This window comes from Galeopterus variegatus, unplaced genomic scaffold (assembly GCF_000696425.1).
Source record: "Galeopterus variegatus unplaced genomic scaffold, G_variegatus-3.0.2 Scaffold14078, whole genome shotgun sequence".
Taxonomy (NCBI): domain Eukaryota; kingdom Metazoa; phylum Chordata; class Mammalia; order Dermoptera; family Cynocephalidae; genus Galeopterus; species Galeopterus variegatus.
This window is the reverse complement of record NW_007740189.1, coordinates 4,029-19,933: the sequence shown is the minus strand read 5'-3', so window position 1 is coordinate 19,933 and position 15,905 is coordinate 4,029. Positions and strand designations below refer to the sequence as shown.

Sequence of the window (15,905 nt, the reverse complement as noted above, 5' to 3'; positions counted from 1 at the left end):
GCCAGCCCTAAAATGCTACTGATTTTTGCATGTTGATTTTGTATTTTGCAAACTTACCAAAATTGTTTATCAGCTCTAAGAGAATTTTGGTAGAGTTTTGCAAGCAGAGGCAGTTTGACTTCATCTTCTCCAATCTGCATACCCTTTACTTTTTTCTCTTGCCTGATTGCTCTGGCTGGTACTTCATATGATTTTGGTTTTTTAAAAAACTTGCTGAGACTTATTTTGTGACCTAACATAAGGTCAATCCCAGGGAATGTTCCATGTGCTGGTGAAAAGAATGTGTACTCTGCAGCTATTAGATGAAATGCTCTGTATATGTCTGGTAGGTCTGTCTGGTCTGTGGTGCCATTTAAAACTGATGTTTCTTTATTGATTTTTTGTCTTGATGATCTGTCCATTGCTGATAGTGGTATGTTAAAGTCCCCAACTATTATTGTGTTGGTGTCTATCTCTTTTGATAATATTTGCTTGATATATTTGGGTGCTCTAGTGTTGGGTTCATGTATATTTATAATGGTTATATCTTCTTGCCAACTGATCCTTTTATCATTATAGAGTGCCCTTCTTTGTCTCTTAGTTGAGATTTTTACTTAAAATCTATTTTATCTGATATAAATATAACTACTCCTGTTCAATTTTGTTTTATATTTTCATGGAATATCTTTTTTCCTCCCTTCACTTTCAGTCTATGTGAATCTTTGTAGGTAAGGTGTGTTTCTTGTAGGCAGCACGTTAGTAGGTCATGCTTTTAAAACCACTCAGCTAGTCTATGTCTTATATTTTGAGCATTTAATCCATTTATATTCAAGACTATTGTTGATATGTGAGGTTTTGCTCCTGTCATTTCTGATTGTTTTGTGTATCTGTTGTTCCTTTCCTCCTCAATTTATACTTGAAGTTTGGTGGTTTTTCGGTACTGATAAGGTTTGATTTCTTTCTCTTTCTAATTTGTGTATCTACTCTACTCATAAGTTTTATATTTTCAGGCATTTCTTGATGGTTGTTATTGTTCTTTTTCTTCTAGATGTACAACTCCCCCAGGCATTTTTTATAAGGGCAGTGTGGTGGTGATAAATTCCCTTAGTTTTTGCTTGTTTGAGAGACTTTATTTCTCCTTCATTTCTGAAAGATAGCTTTGCTAGGTATAATAATCTTGATTGCAAGGTTTTTTCTTTCAATACTTTGAATATATCATCCCATTGTCTCTTGGCCTGCTGGGTTTCTGCTGAGAATCTGCTGTTAGTCTAATGGGGATTCCCTTATAAGCGACTCAGTGCTTTTCTCTTGCTGTTTTTAGAATTCTCTCTTTGTCTGTAACTTTGGATAGTTTGACTGCAATGTGTTTTGGAGATGACCTATTTGGATTGAATCTATGTGGGGACCTTTAAGCTTTCTGGATTTGGATATTCACATCTTTCTCAAGACTAGGGAAGTTTTCAGCTATTATTTCTTTAAATACATTTTCAATGTCTTTTTTGTTGTCTTCTTGTGGAATGCCCGTAATTCAAATATTCCTTCACATAATAGTATACCATAGATCTTTTAAGCTTTGTTTGTTCCTTTTTTTTTCCTTTTTGGTTTTTCTGTGTTATTTCAAAACTGCTATCTTCAAGGTCAGAAATTCTTTCTTCTCCTTGATGCACTCTGTTGTTGAGACTCTGAGAAGTATTTTTTATATCATTCAATGAATTTTTCAATTCCAAGATTTCTGCTTGATTTTTTAATGTTATCTATCTCTTTGTTGAATTTCTTATTCATATCCTGAATTATTTTTCTGATTTTGTAGAAGTATTTGTCTGTATCCTCTTGTATCTCAGTTAGTCTTCTCAAGATCATTAATTTGAATTCCTTTTCTGGCAAGTTGGCGTATTCCATTGCTTTGGGATCAGTTATTGCAGCATTATTATTTTTTTTTTTTGATGGTGTCATGTTACCTTTTTTCATGTTTCTTTTTTTCTCTTCATTGATATCTGTGCATCTGGTGGAACAGCCACCTTTTTGAGTTTTGTAGAGTGGCTTGCATGGGAAGACTTTCACCTGCAAATGTGTCATGGGGTGTCAATTGGGTAGAGTGCAATGGCTTTGTTCCTCATAGATGCAGTAGTGTCAACTCTGTGTAGTTTCTTCAGCTATAATACACTTTTGCTATGTCTGTGACTCAGTGACCTATGCTTTGGAAGTCTGTGGTGGCAGTGGCACAGCTTTGCTGGGGGAGGTTCACAAGCTGGGGGTGTGCATATGCACCCTGTGGGTCAGTCATCTCAAGAGCTGGCTCACTGGAGATGTGGTTGCTGGATTAATCCTCAGGCCAGGAGTGTGGGTATATGGTGTGTCAGGCTATCTATGACTGGTTTGCCAGTGACAGGGTTACTATTCTGTTTCTCTAACCAGGGATAGGCCCACTAGGGGCATGTCAGGCATGCTGTTTCTCACTTGTGCATGTGATGGCTCAAAGACTTGGTGCTTGGTCTCCCAGGGGCATGATAGCTTAGCTGTTTCTCTGAGCCAGGGGTGTAGATGCACTTTGGCTCAGGTAGCTGAGTGTTTGTCTAACAGTGGCCCTTCTGCTTTTCTAGTTGTTAGGGCCCAATGTGAAGTCATGCTTCCCTCTGTGGTTCAGGGGTTGGACTGCCAAGGGCAGAGCTTCTGAGCCACTTCATAGGAAGTGGGAGAGGCCACTAGGTGGGGCTGCAGTGAGGGGGCCTGTCCAGTCATTTCTTGGGTGGTGGGTGGGGCCGTTTGGTAGGTCTGCAGTGAATTGACCTGTCCAGCAGGTTTTAAGTGTTGGGCCAGGTCACTAGGCAGGCCTGCAGTGAGGGGGCTGTGCAGCTGGTTCTGGGACTGTTGGCAAGGCTGTTAGGCAGGACCGTTCTGGATAGAACTTCCTTGGCACTTCTCTAGGAGGGGCAGACATTTTATTTCCACCAGCCTGAGAGCATATTTGTTAGGGTAGAGACCCATGAGCTGCTTTTCTGGGTTGGGGGCTCAGGTGCACACAACTCAGTCAGCTGGTAAGTCTGGGGGAGTAGGAGGAGGGACGGGGTATAGTCTGCCTGAGGAGGGTCTGCTTGTCTGATCTCTGGCTGGGGATGTTGGGGTGTGTCAGTTCAGCAGGACTAGGGTTAGCTTCCCAGACTGCAGAGCTAGAGTCACAGCAGCTGTGAGCCCAGGCTTCAAGCCACCAGGATCAGGGCATTATAGACTATCCCGTGAATGCACTTAATGGAGGAAAGAATCTTAAGGCTTGGGACACTCTGTGGCTACTGGCCCCAGGGCAGTGCTCAATCCTGTAATGGCCCTGTTTCAGGATGGCACTGTTCTGCATTGGCTTGGGTCATGAGGATGGGGGTGAGGAATGTACAGTCTGTGCAAGTGTTCTAGAGTGATGAACCGTATCTATGCTAGGAGGCTCCTTGTGCTTGCCTCCGGGCTTGTCCTGTCAAAGGATCTGCCAGCCTCTGAGGAGCGGATGGGTGTTGCTGTGGGTCCTCTGCTTACCTTTTCACCACAAGGGAAAATTCTTCCTGTACTGATCCCAGTGTTAGAGGCATGGTGACTGAGGCCATGCGACTCTCTCTCCTCTCTATACCACTATCCTGGGCATTTGTACTGCACAGGGATCTCACCAGTCTCCTACTGCTCTCCTATACTCTTCCACCAATGCTCCCACCAATGTTTATCTGTCTGTTAATTGCTCTCATTCTTTTCTGTGGGAAGAATATGCCCTGGACATCTCTAGTCTGCCATCTTTCCCTGCCTCCTTCCTATTTTTCCATTTTTCCTGACCATCTTTTTGGATTATCACATGCTTGCTCTAAACTTTGTTACTGATTGTGCTCCCCTTCTTGTGCTGTTACTACAAAAGCTTAGAGCCAAATTTGTGATATCTTGTAACAAGTGTTAGTAGCCTGATGGCACCCATTTGCTATACTAACCTCCTTCATGGTTATACCATACTTTATTAACCTTATTATCTCTTTTGCTTTGTTTTATATAGGCTAACTTGGGGGTTTTTTTTTTGGTCATAGGATGTATTATGAATCTTGGTAAGCTGCCTTAAATCCTTTCTGAAACAAGGTTGAATATCAATAAATAAATGAAACCATAAACTGATATGAACTCAGGTCTTCATATTGAATTTTTTTTACAGGACACCATGATGCTTTGAAGGTGGAAAGGGTGACATGGGGCTTTGGGGATACAAGTCACCCTTGATTTAATTGCTTCATGTCTGAGTACCTGGTCATATCCTGTCCTGACCCAAGGGCTGAGAGGGGTTGAAATGGAGGGAAGTGGCAACTAAATGCAAGAACAGCCACCCAGTGTGTAGGCCTTAATTTAAAAGAATAATCTCAGCTCAGATAATATTTCTCCCAACTTGTCCGAATAGCACCAAGCAGATGGGGTTCATCTTGACTCTTCTTTGTGTTTTGCTTGCTGGTCTGGATGATCAGAATAGATGACGAGCAGGAATGAGACCCCAGAAGGGGCTATATTTCTGCCGTAGCCTTGAAAGAAAGTTAGAATATTGTGAGGCTAGACTCTAGGTTAGGATTTCCTAATGCTCTGAGAGGTACTTTCTTCCTGTAGTCAATACCCACAATTTTGCTTCCAGTTCAGGAGGGAGGGGGCACCTAAATGAGTTATGGGACATGAGATCTCTCTCTGACTCTATAGAGTGGATAGTTTAGAGCAAGGAACCTTTTGAGTTCCAGTTACTCCCCTCACCCCCCAAAGAACACTTTCAGACTTTTCTTCCTTAGTCCATTGTCCTGCATGGAATAAAGTTGGGCACTGCTTTGAACAACTCTCCAGACACACCCTTGAACTTAACATTCTCAGCTCCCTGAAGTTTACATAAGTAGGATTCAATGGTTATAACTACCGCTTTGTGACTGAAGAGCCATGGTAGGGCAACCGTGCTTTCTCAAAGTAGGAATCTCACAATATACAGGAGTCCAGAGCTGGGAAGTGTCCATTGCCCAATAGCTCTGCTGTAGGGTTATAATATGAAGAGGTAAGAATTTGGTGTGGGTAGGGACTAACACAAATGATGGCTCAGGAATGAGGATTTGATTTATTTTCAAGTGAACAGAGACATCTAGGGCCAATTGTTTGCAAAATTTTCTAAGATTATTGATTAAACTTCCAGGTCTCTTCATATATCTTTCTGTCAAGGCTGCTTGAATTTATGTGTTGCTGTCCTTGTAAATTTTGGGATTTCTGAACCTGGAATTTGTCCCCATATCCTCACTATTATTGTTTTACTTCACCTTCTCATTTCTTACACCCATCATATATTATATGCCTAGAGTGAAGGAGGGGGATTCTAGAGACTCCTGAATTGAGGTGTTACCAAACTAGGCTCTTGAGTCCCAAAGTCATAGAAATGAACAACGCACCCAGCAGTAAAGCAAGCAACACTGTATTGAAAGAGGAGATAGACTTATGCATAAGGAGGACAGCTACAGGAACACTAGCCCCTGAGGGGAGCTGTTCAGGAGAAAGGGGTTAAGGGGTGCAGGCCAGCATCATCATTCTGCTCCTCTGGAGGTTGTCGATTCAGTTCTTCCTGGTTGTGTCATGGGAGCATGTTCAGTTAGGGCTTTGGTCCCTGTGCCTGCTCAGTAGGTCCAAGATGGTGGTGGTGTCCATTATCATCACCCCAGGAAGGTCATCGTAGCAGTCATCTTGAAGCTTTGTGTGCATGCAGGAATTCCTAAAGAGATCTTAAGTTTAATCTGTAACTTAATTTTTACAATTATGTTAAACAAGCCTTGGGGAGGGGTTTTACAACTCAGTGAATATCTGTTGCCCTCTTAAGTTTATTTTATCAGGGTCGGACATGGGCTAATCATGTGCCCTGCAGGGTCTCACAACTGAGGAGTGGAAAAGTAACAAAGTGTCCTCTGCAGGGAAAATGGAATCAGTTTGGTTCACAGGCCTAGACTTATTGTGTCTCACAGGGAGTTTTAGCATTTGAGTTCCAGAAGAAAACTGCTTGATGAACAAATTTATTTCTCAGGAACACTGTTATGTACACTCCAAGGAACTTACTGTGTCTCACTACAGCACTCATACTGCACATAACCTGTGTATTTCTTTTTTAAAGACTGAGCCCCTGGGTTTCTGACCTTTTTATCATACATTGTGTGGAAACTGCCCATACTGAATCACTAAAAGTGGAGCACACAAGGGAAAATGGGAAAGGATCTGTACTGGTCAGGGCTCTCCAGAGAAGCAGAACCAATAGGAGACATATACTCATACATTTATTTGTTTGTTTATCATAAGGCTTGGCTCACATGATTATGGAGACTGAGAAGTCCTAGATCTGCCATCTCCAAGCTGTAGACATAGGAAAGCTGTTGGTATACTTTGAAGGCCAGAGAGCTTTACAGCTGATGGTGTGGATTCCAGTCTGAGTCTGAAGGCCTGAGAACCAGAAACACTGAGGACAGGAGATCAATGTTCCAGATCAAGCAGTCAGGCAGAGAACAAACTCAACCATCCACCACCTTTCTGTTCTATTCAGGCCCTCAAGGGATTGGATGATCCCACACACAATGGGAAAGGACATTAATTTTAATCTGTAAAGCTTTCAAATGCTAATCTTTTTCAGACACACCCAGAAATAACGTTTAATGAGATATCTGTGCATCCTATGACCCAGTCAAGTTGACACTTAAAATTAACCATCACAAGATATAAATCTACAAATTCCAATAGTTTTCTTCCAATCTTAGCATAATTTCTTTCTGTTCCTTTGGTCACTGCAGATGCAAGACATTTTATTTATTAATTTTATGTATGAGTCTAATACTGTTTTCTGACTTCAGGTGAAGAAGCACTCTCCACCACTGCTCCAAAAGATTTCCTGCATTTGTCTAATGGGAGGTTTCTGCACTCAGCTCTTTTCTTGGACATCCAACTTCCACGACCAGGTTCCCTGATTGACTCCTGCATTAAAGTTTTCTCACATAACCATATTGATACGCTTATCATTCACAATTTTCTAGACATGAGTTTTACTTGGTGTGATGCCTATGGGTCCTTCAGTCCCAATACCCACCCAATCCTCCAAAAACATGGAGGATTCCATTTCTGTATCATTCAGTTGGAAAATACATATGGTGGGAACCTATGCAATAGGAGATCTCTATTTCCCCAGTCTCTTTACTCCGTGTTCCTACCTCAGGCTCTTTTATTTTTATATTCTCATAGTATCTGGAGTACAAAGTTCAGACACATGCTTCAACAATTAATACATATATTGGAATTTTATTTCTTTCACAAATAATTGGAACTAAATACTAACACACTAAATGTAACAAAACCCACCCTTCTATAATATTAAACTCTCGTAAACTTCTCTGTCATCATAATCTTTAATTAGCCATCATTAATTAGACATCACCTTTATATAACTTAAAGCAATGTTTTCCATTAGAACTTTCTGTGATGATGGAAATATCCTGTGTTTGTGATATATACTACAGTAGCTACAAGTCACATGTGGTTATTGAACACTTGAAATACAAGTGAGATTGAGATGATTGTATATTTTATTAATTGTAATTAATATAAATTTACATTTAAATAGCCTCTTGCAACCACTGCCTACAATATTGGACAGATCAAGCTCAGATGATGAAAATGGTGATAGCTGCAGTTTGAATGGGCCAACCTGTATGTGAGAGACCTTCCTCATTCAGGTCAGCTTGAACCACATCTGGTCAGTTTCTGGTGGTAAAGGAGCCTGCAGATTTTTCTAAACAGTACTTCCTTTTCTGAGCCAGGGGTCACCAGAGAGTCAGCCAGATTAGAAGGATGTCACAGAAGAGAGTAAGATGTGGACTTGTGATAAATTTATCTTGATAAAAGTTTAGAGGGGATGCAGTTGGAAGAAAAGTAGAATTGTGGGACTAGGTGACCACAAATTTCCACGAACAGGTAACATTCATATGGGGTTTGCAGAGGGAAGCAAAGTCTTCCATAGTTGCTGGAGGTTTAGTAAAGGAATTGAGATCACTGTTAAATTAGCTGATCCTTCATCATAAGGTTTAATCACATTATCTTTCAAGGATGCAGTACTTTTCATAACTATGGAAGATATTTAGAAGATCAGAAAACCATAACTATGGAAGATATTTAGAAGATCAGAAAACATTGCACTTGTCTTAATTAACTTGAGTTAATTTATATGGAAGCTAGAGAAATTAAAAACCAACAAACCAACCAGAATTTAAGATGGAATGTACACTGTAATATCTTTGTAAAACAAGACTTAAAAGGAAAGATTGGCAGGATATGGATAATGATAATAATAACATTCTTCTTAGGCTGTCGGCCAGCAACCTGTGTGTGCTTTGCATACATCATCCCATTTTGTCTTCTTGACACACCTGAGGGTTAGGTGTTCATCATTTCCATTTCCCAGATGGACAGACTGAGATTCTGAGGACTTAGGAGATGCCCAGCATCACTAGGTCAGCAGGGCAGAGCTGAACTGAGTTCCAGAGTAGCCATGACCCTCAATCCTTACTCCATGCTAATGCCCCATGTTAATGGATAATTTCAAGCTTCCTTTTTTGTTTTTCATTATATTGTAAGTTATAAGCAAATATAAATTAGTTTAAAAGATTATTTACAAAATGAGGCTGACTTCAGCAGCAGGCAAAAATGAAGTAAGCAGCTGACATCTGAGGGACTTTGGACTGCCTGGTGAAGATTCTCTTTACAGAAAAGACTCATCAAATGTTAAAATTAAGCTACTCCTTGTCAGCCTCTTCTTTTCCCTGTTTGAAAAGTCTGGATCATATCCTCACTATGTATAAGGCACGGCACTAGGTTCTAGGATTCTATGGCAAAGAAGTCAGACACAGTTCCTGCTTTTCTGGGACTCATTTGCTAGACAGAGAAAATACTAACTCAAAGAGTTACAGTACAGTGTGATAAGGGTTATGGTAGGGGAAAGATAGGGTATTGTGAAAATAAAGAGAGTGACCAATTTTGTCTGGAGTGAATAGGTGAAGCTTCCATGGAGTTTTTAATTCAATATGAACTTTGAAGCTTGAGTGGGAGTTTGTTAGAAAAGTGGGGGAAAGACATTCTGGGCAGAAAGAAGAGCATGGATTTGACTGCAGAGGGGAGAGAGTGCATGGAGCTTTGGAGAGAGACCAAGTTTAGTGAAACTGATAACTAAGTGTGAAAGGGAATGAGGAATTATGAGGCCTGACTTGCAAGCAGCGGAGAAGAGCATGAATGGAAAAATTCAGTGAAAACAGGAAAGAGTGAAAATCCACTCAGCAGAAGTGAGCTGGGCCACCCAAGTGGCGATCTCTTGGGAGGAAGAAAAATTCTCAGGCATCCCAAACCTTGAGTTTGGATCTCAGCCCAGCATTTACCAGTTAGCTGACCATATGACCCTTAGGTTCTGGCATCCTATGATCCTCAGGTTCTTTGTCTGTGAACTGAGTGTTATGGTTGCTGTCACAACTAAATGAAAAGAAGTGTGTCATGATCTAAAATGTCACATTAAAAAGTTGGAAGCCATTGACCACACCTCCCAGAGCCCAGGATTTAGTGGAAGGCTATGACAAGGCCTTCCTGGGCTGTCCTGTCCTCATTCCAGGAGGCCACAGAGAGCTCAACACTGCACTTTCTGGGAACAAGTTTGCATTTTCTTGGGCTCTCACTAGCACTCCCATCTTCTACCTCACCTGACCAATCCCACCCCCTGCCCCCCCCAGCGAGCACCCACAGTCCAACCTGCAGAAGACTGGCTGCAGGCTCAGAGAGAACAAATGCTCTGACATGTGGATCTAGCAGACATTACAATTAATGTGCTATGTGAAAGGATGCAGTCTCAATCAAGCCTACCAGAAGACAACAGAATTGGGGGTGCCCATTTCCATAGAAGGCACCTTAGGTGTGTGGCAATGTTTTTCTGCCTGTCCAAGATGAAGTCCTGCATGTTTGGGCAAAGCATTGTGGAGGGGCTTATGAAGGCTTAAGTATCCCCAGCCATTTAACCCTGAAACTGCATTAAAAATACAGTTGCACCAGCCACCTTTAGTTATCCTTTCACCTGGATCTAACTAACACCTGAGTTCTTACTATGGACTCAGTGTCTTCCCGCTGCATGGGCCCTGAATTATCTAACAGTGCTGACACATCAATTGACAGCTGGAATGTGGCAAGTTATGTCCAAAGTGCAGTTATGTCCAAGTTGCAGCAGGAAATGAGTATGACAAGCTCAGCAGGCCATGGGTAAGGGTGAAACTGGTGCTCATGAACCTAAACTGACCTCCATCTGCTACCATTTTCTCATGCTCCTTTGTACAGGGTTAATAAAAAGACTCTGAACTGAAATACCACCATCATAATTTAGAAACTCTGGTGACATTAGAAAGACCATTAGAAGACCATAAGCTAAATTTTTTCCCAAACACTCTGAAACAAAATCCACTAAATTATGAATACTACCTTTGTTTTGAAGGTGGAGTTACAGAGGACTCTATTTGTTTACCATTCTTAGAACATTAGTAAAATAATAAAGATGATATCCCCCTGTTTTAAGAGGAAAAAACTGCAGCCCAGAAAGACTGACATTGTAAGCTTCTAACTTTTGCAGAATCTTTGTAGTGTTTTTGCAGTGACCAAGGGCTTCCATCCACGTGGCTGCATGTTACCCTCACAGGACCCTGAGGCACCGATGTTCTTTTCATCTTTCACATGAGGGAGTTGACTCTCTTCGAGAGGTACAGTGAGTTGACCAAAGTTACACAGAGCGTGGAGGAATCAGCTTTTCTCCCTGCCCAGGGAGCTATCAACCCGGAGGCTGGAAGAGCCTGTTCTTGGCAAAGCCTCAGATCTGAGTGCTCTGTGTTCTTTTTGGGCTAGGACTCTGCCTCCTTATGTTGCTCTGTGCTGCGGAGCTCATCCTGGACTGTATCCTTTCCCAGGGACTGCAAAAATAGCCCGTGGAGGGGAATGATGGAGGAGGCAGCTATCTGGATGACAAAAAGGCTATTCTGACCTGGTGGGAATATAGGTGCCCCAGGAGAGGGTAGCAGAGGAAAGCAAGCATCCCCGGGAGATCTCACACCAGTAATGCCAGGTCAAACCCCTATACTTACAAAATGCTCTGGGAAATATGCCTCAGTTGTTAGGTCTGATGTCCTAAGTGCTTGTGTTTGTTTCTGTAGAAAGAAAAGATTTTCAAGTATTATCTGGTGATGCTTTACTCTTGGAGATTTAATTTTTACTTTCTATTACTTCCATCATATAAAACCAGACCATGAAGCTGAGTTTCCCTGCCATTAAGAAAGGCAGAACCTCAAAGAATTCAGTGATAACAAAGAATCATATTTATGTTTCTGCGTTCCAATGTAGAGCCATAAAAGACATGGAGTTTAATTGCAAGGGTCAGTCTCTTAAGAGAGAAGTGGTTGCCTAATCCCCAGAATTTACTGAGCAATTATCACGTGGCCATCAATGTTTTAAAGCTTATGTGAATTGTCTATTTTAATCTCACTATTATTGTTCCAGTCTTAAAGACAAGAAAGCTGATGCCCAGATAGAGGTTAATTAACTGTCTGAGGTTACTCAGCTAATAAGTGATAGAGCCAGGATTTGAGCCCAGGTATTTGGCTTTAGGTTCATGCTTAATTACTCTGCACATTGTCTCATATGCTGAGTATTCTGCTTAGGGCAGAGAATGCGGCAGAGAACAAGACAGTCAAGTTTCCCTCAAGAAACTCAGTGGTTGAGTCTTGCTGTGGTTCTTTTGTGACCTCGTTTGGGCCTTGCAAGGCAGGAAAAAACAGAGTCCCCATTTTAGTCATGAGAAAAAGAAAGTCAAAAAGAGGGAAATTGTCTTACTCAACGTCATAGAAAGACAGTTGCAAAATGGGATTAGAAACCAGATATCTCATCAGCACCCTAATGTCCTTTCTCTGCCATGGAAGTGATTGTCATTCAGCAGACTCAGGGTTAGTGTCAATGCCTGGGCAATTAACCAAAGCTTCTTTTAGGCTGGATCTCCAGAGCCCGAGAACACCGGGACCCAAAAGATGATGTCTGATGAAAGGAGGGCAAGCAAAAACTGAGAACAAATTTTGCTTTGGGACTTTAGTGACAAGTGAAGCTGCAGATATAGTGTCCCAGGCTCTGGGATAAAGGTGGATTCTGGGATAGGGGAGGGTCTGTGGATGAAGGTATTTGTGGGTGTGTTCAGAGAGGCAGAGTCAGAGATTCATGGATGTGGTGATGGCGAGGGGGGAATTAGGAAGTTTGGGAGTGGAGAAGGGCTCTTCTAATCAGGACTTTTATGGAAACCACCCTTGATAAAGAGGAGAATATTAGCAAAATGGCAACTGCGGAGAGAGAGAGAGGGGGAGAGAGATGGGAGAGAGAGGGAGAGAGACAGAGATCCACCATAGTGACTGGTAAGAGACTCTTCTGTTGGGCTCCCACAAGCAGCCCTAGAATAAGGACTGGGCAGAGAAATCCCTTACCTTCTAGGCTTTGGACTTTCGTTGAATGAACAGATTATCCCACAGAAAGCAGAACAGCACTGAAGTCCTTTCTGGCAATCTTCTTGCAATGTACAGAATTGGGTACAGTTTTCGGGTTCCGATCTGCACGGTGGAGGTTCCAAGATATACTCTATAACACAGAACAGGTAAGAGAGGGACCTAAACAACAGCTAGAGTAACATTTAGAACTCAGAAAGCCCAGGGATTGCTGGGAAACCTGCCACCCTTATCTCCCTTGTGGGTCCCAGGAAGGTGGAACCAGGTTTTTTCTTTAGCTGTTGCCTTCCTTTGAGTTCCAGACAGGGAACCAGGGCTTGGGTATTTGATAAAAGAGTTTGGCAGAACTCTGCACTCATTGGCCACTAACCATCCTTGCAGGTCAGAGGCCAAGTCCAGATAGACTAGACTGGGCCCATTTCAGGGATATGAATGGGATATGTGGTGAGCAAGAAAGAGGTTTATAGAGCCATTCTGCACTGACTCATTGTGTGGTGTTCAGTAAGCTGTATAGTCTCTCATTAGCAGTATACTTTTCCTAGGGTCAACCTAACATGGGTTATTTATGTATAGGAAAAATAAGTGGAAGGTAAGTTTTGGTAAAGAATGAAGACCACACAGAAACTGAATGTGCTAGGCCAGAGAGCTAGAACCCAATTCACAGGTGAGCTCTGGAAAGCAACTCCTTTCATGGTGAGAAGGGTGGGAATTTCAGAACAGGGTGGAAAGATTCAGCTTCTCTTTCTTCCCTGGTGTGTCCTGATCAGGAGGCCAGCATGTCAGGATGCCCCCACTTTTTACTGTTACAGAAGAATAAGCACCTTGATGTTGACACTCCATTTCCTCCCCACCCCTAAGTATTTCAGTTCAAAGATAAGACTCCTCCACTAGGAGATCCTCCCTAAGGCCCCAACACTCTCTTTTTCTGAACTCTAAGGCATTAAGGATGGGCCCCATTAAACCCTTTCCCTGTTCCCTGCCAGGCCCTAATTTTTGTGCCTTGTGACTTGCCCTTTCTATGGGGCAAAAGTCAAAGGTGGGGTATTCCATTGTCCATTTGTTGGTTTATTGCTCGGCAGGTATTTGCAATTGTTAGAAGGAGATCTGTAGAATATTATGATGATTTAAAAGGAATAAACAAAGAATGAGGTTGGGGCTATAATGTAACAGTAAGTGGCACCAGGGATGGGGTAAAAGAAGCTGAGGTCTAAGCTGTTGACAATTTAGCAGAGACCAGTAACCAGCACCTACTACTCTGGGCTTCTCAGACATTCCATAGCTCACTGGGACAGTGTGAGAAAGTTGAACTGGTGCCCACTTTGAAGATTTTGGGCCCCATGGAAAAGTGTGAGGAAGAAGGCCATGAGCCAGGGATCTCAGGTCTCCCTTCTCAAGTTTCATTCCCTCTTCTGGATATTGGGTCCCAATCTTACAGAACATACCAGTCTTTCAGAAAGCTTCTTTGTACCTTTCTTCAAATTCCTTGATTCTCCAATTAACTATCTTCTGGGTACTCTCATTTTCTTGCAGCTTGCTTACCTCCTCTCAGTCCTACAAACCTGCAAGCCCTGTCTGAAACTCATAAAATAGGACCTAGCCTCCCATGAGCTACCACACATATCCCTCTTCTGAGCCCCCAATATTCTGAAGGTGCTCCCCTTACAGAAGAGTGCATGTATGACGACTAATAGTTCTTTGGCATTGGTCAGGTGAACATTACTGTAGCCAGTGCTCTTGTTAGGTCGAGTTGGGCAGTGGTGACCACTGACATGGACTCTACACTGTCCCACTGATGATAATCACTGGTAATTGTGGTTTTTAAACTGTGCAATAAAATGCAAGACTTCCTTTTCCTCCCTCCCAAAACATCCTCCAAGGCCAAAGTTATGTAAATTCCAGCTTGAATTCTACTAACTTAATTTTCTTCTCTGTTTTAGTGCTTGGAAAGTGAGTGCAAGCATCCATGAAGGAATCAGGTGCTGCAAGATTAAGCTGGATGATGAGGTTGATAACATTTACAGTAGTTAATACCTATTGAACATTTACCATGGTCCAGTGGGAATGCTTTATGTCTGCATGCATTATCTTAGTTTCTCTTCCCAACCATTCCAATATCATTATACCCATTATAAAGATAAAATCTGAGGCCTAGACACTTTGTCCAAGGTCACACAGTAAGCAACAGAACAGATCTTGTTGACAATAAGCTTGAACTCTTGAACATGGCATAGTATTTTTTCATGAGGTGTGCCAGACCATCAGCCTTCAGATCCTCTCTTCTCTACAGGGGTGGCTTCCCTCCCTTGGGCCCAACCCCAGGACCTACTCAGAAAGCGTTGCTTGGGACTCGCAGGCACCAGCTGGGGTGCTAGACAGAACAACAGCAGGAACTGGAGAGGCAGCACAGGCTTCATGGTGCCAGCGGGGTAGGTGGATAAGTCCTGGCAGAGGACTGCTAGGTTGGACCAGGCACTGCTGCAAGGAGAAGAGAGAGAAAGAGGGCAAAGTGGAGGCCTGCTGCGACTGGCCTTTGACTGTATATTTCAATCAAGGAGTGTCTGGTAGAAATCCAATCACCTCCCAGCCACGCCCACTCCAGGACCAGGTAGTGTTTTCATAGCCTTAAACACTTTGTCCTCCTAATCTTGACTTTTTTTTTTTCTTTTTAAAAAGATGACTGGTAAGGGGATCTTAACCCTTGATTTGGTGTTGTCAGCACCACGTTCTCCCAAGTGAGCTAACCGGCCATCACTATATAGGGATCCTAACCCATGGCCTTGGTGTTATCAGCTTTGCACTCTCCCAAGTGAGTCATGGGCCGGCCCTTAATCTTGACCTTCTTATGTCTTTCATCTATCTAGATCTTATTAATGTCCCTTCAAAATTTTTTAAAAATAATTTTTCTCTGTGGAGATCTTATGTGTCTTTGTTATATGCATTGCATTCCTCCCAGAGGCCTTGAATTTTTTTAAATGAAATTGTAAATAGTATTGTAATTTTTTGGTTATTTCTTTTTGTTTGTTGCTAATGTAGGGAAATGGCTTTTGTATATTGGTCTGTAACTAGTTAGCTTGCTAAATTGTCTCATTGTTTATCATCATTTCTTGGTGTGTGCTTTTCAGTATTCATCAACTGCAAGTAATAACAGTTGTACTTTTCCTCTTCAAACTTTATGCCATGTTGAATACCTTGTACTGGGCAGGCCATCCATTATATTGCTGTACAGAAATGGTGATAGGGTGTATTCTTGTCTGATACCCAATTTAAAATGAAAGCTTCTTAAGTTACTCCTTTTAGGATAGTCTTTGTTTTAGGTTTCTCATAAGCATCTTTTATCAGGTTTAGAAAGTTCTCTTCTATTCC

At 42.1% G+C, this 15,905-nt stretch overlaps 1 protein-coding gene across 1 annotated transcript; it reads right to left on the bottom strand.

The window, feature by feature from the left end:
* Window positions 1-12,524: 12,524 nt before the first annotated feature.
* Window positions 12,525-14,956, bottom strand: WFDC13 (WAP four-disulfide core domain 13; the record flags this gene model as incomplete). Its single annotated transcript, XM_008563583.1, has 2 exons — window positions 14,869-14,956; window positions 12,525-12,675 (listed from the first exon to the last, which is right to left on the bottom strand). Coding segments are annotated over exons 1-2 (239 nt in total), but the record flags the coding sequence as incomplete, so codon positions are not given.
* Window positions 14,957-15,905: the final 949 nt, after the last annotated feature.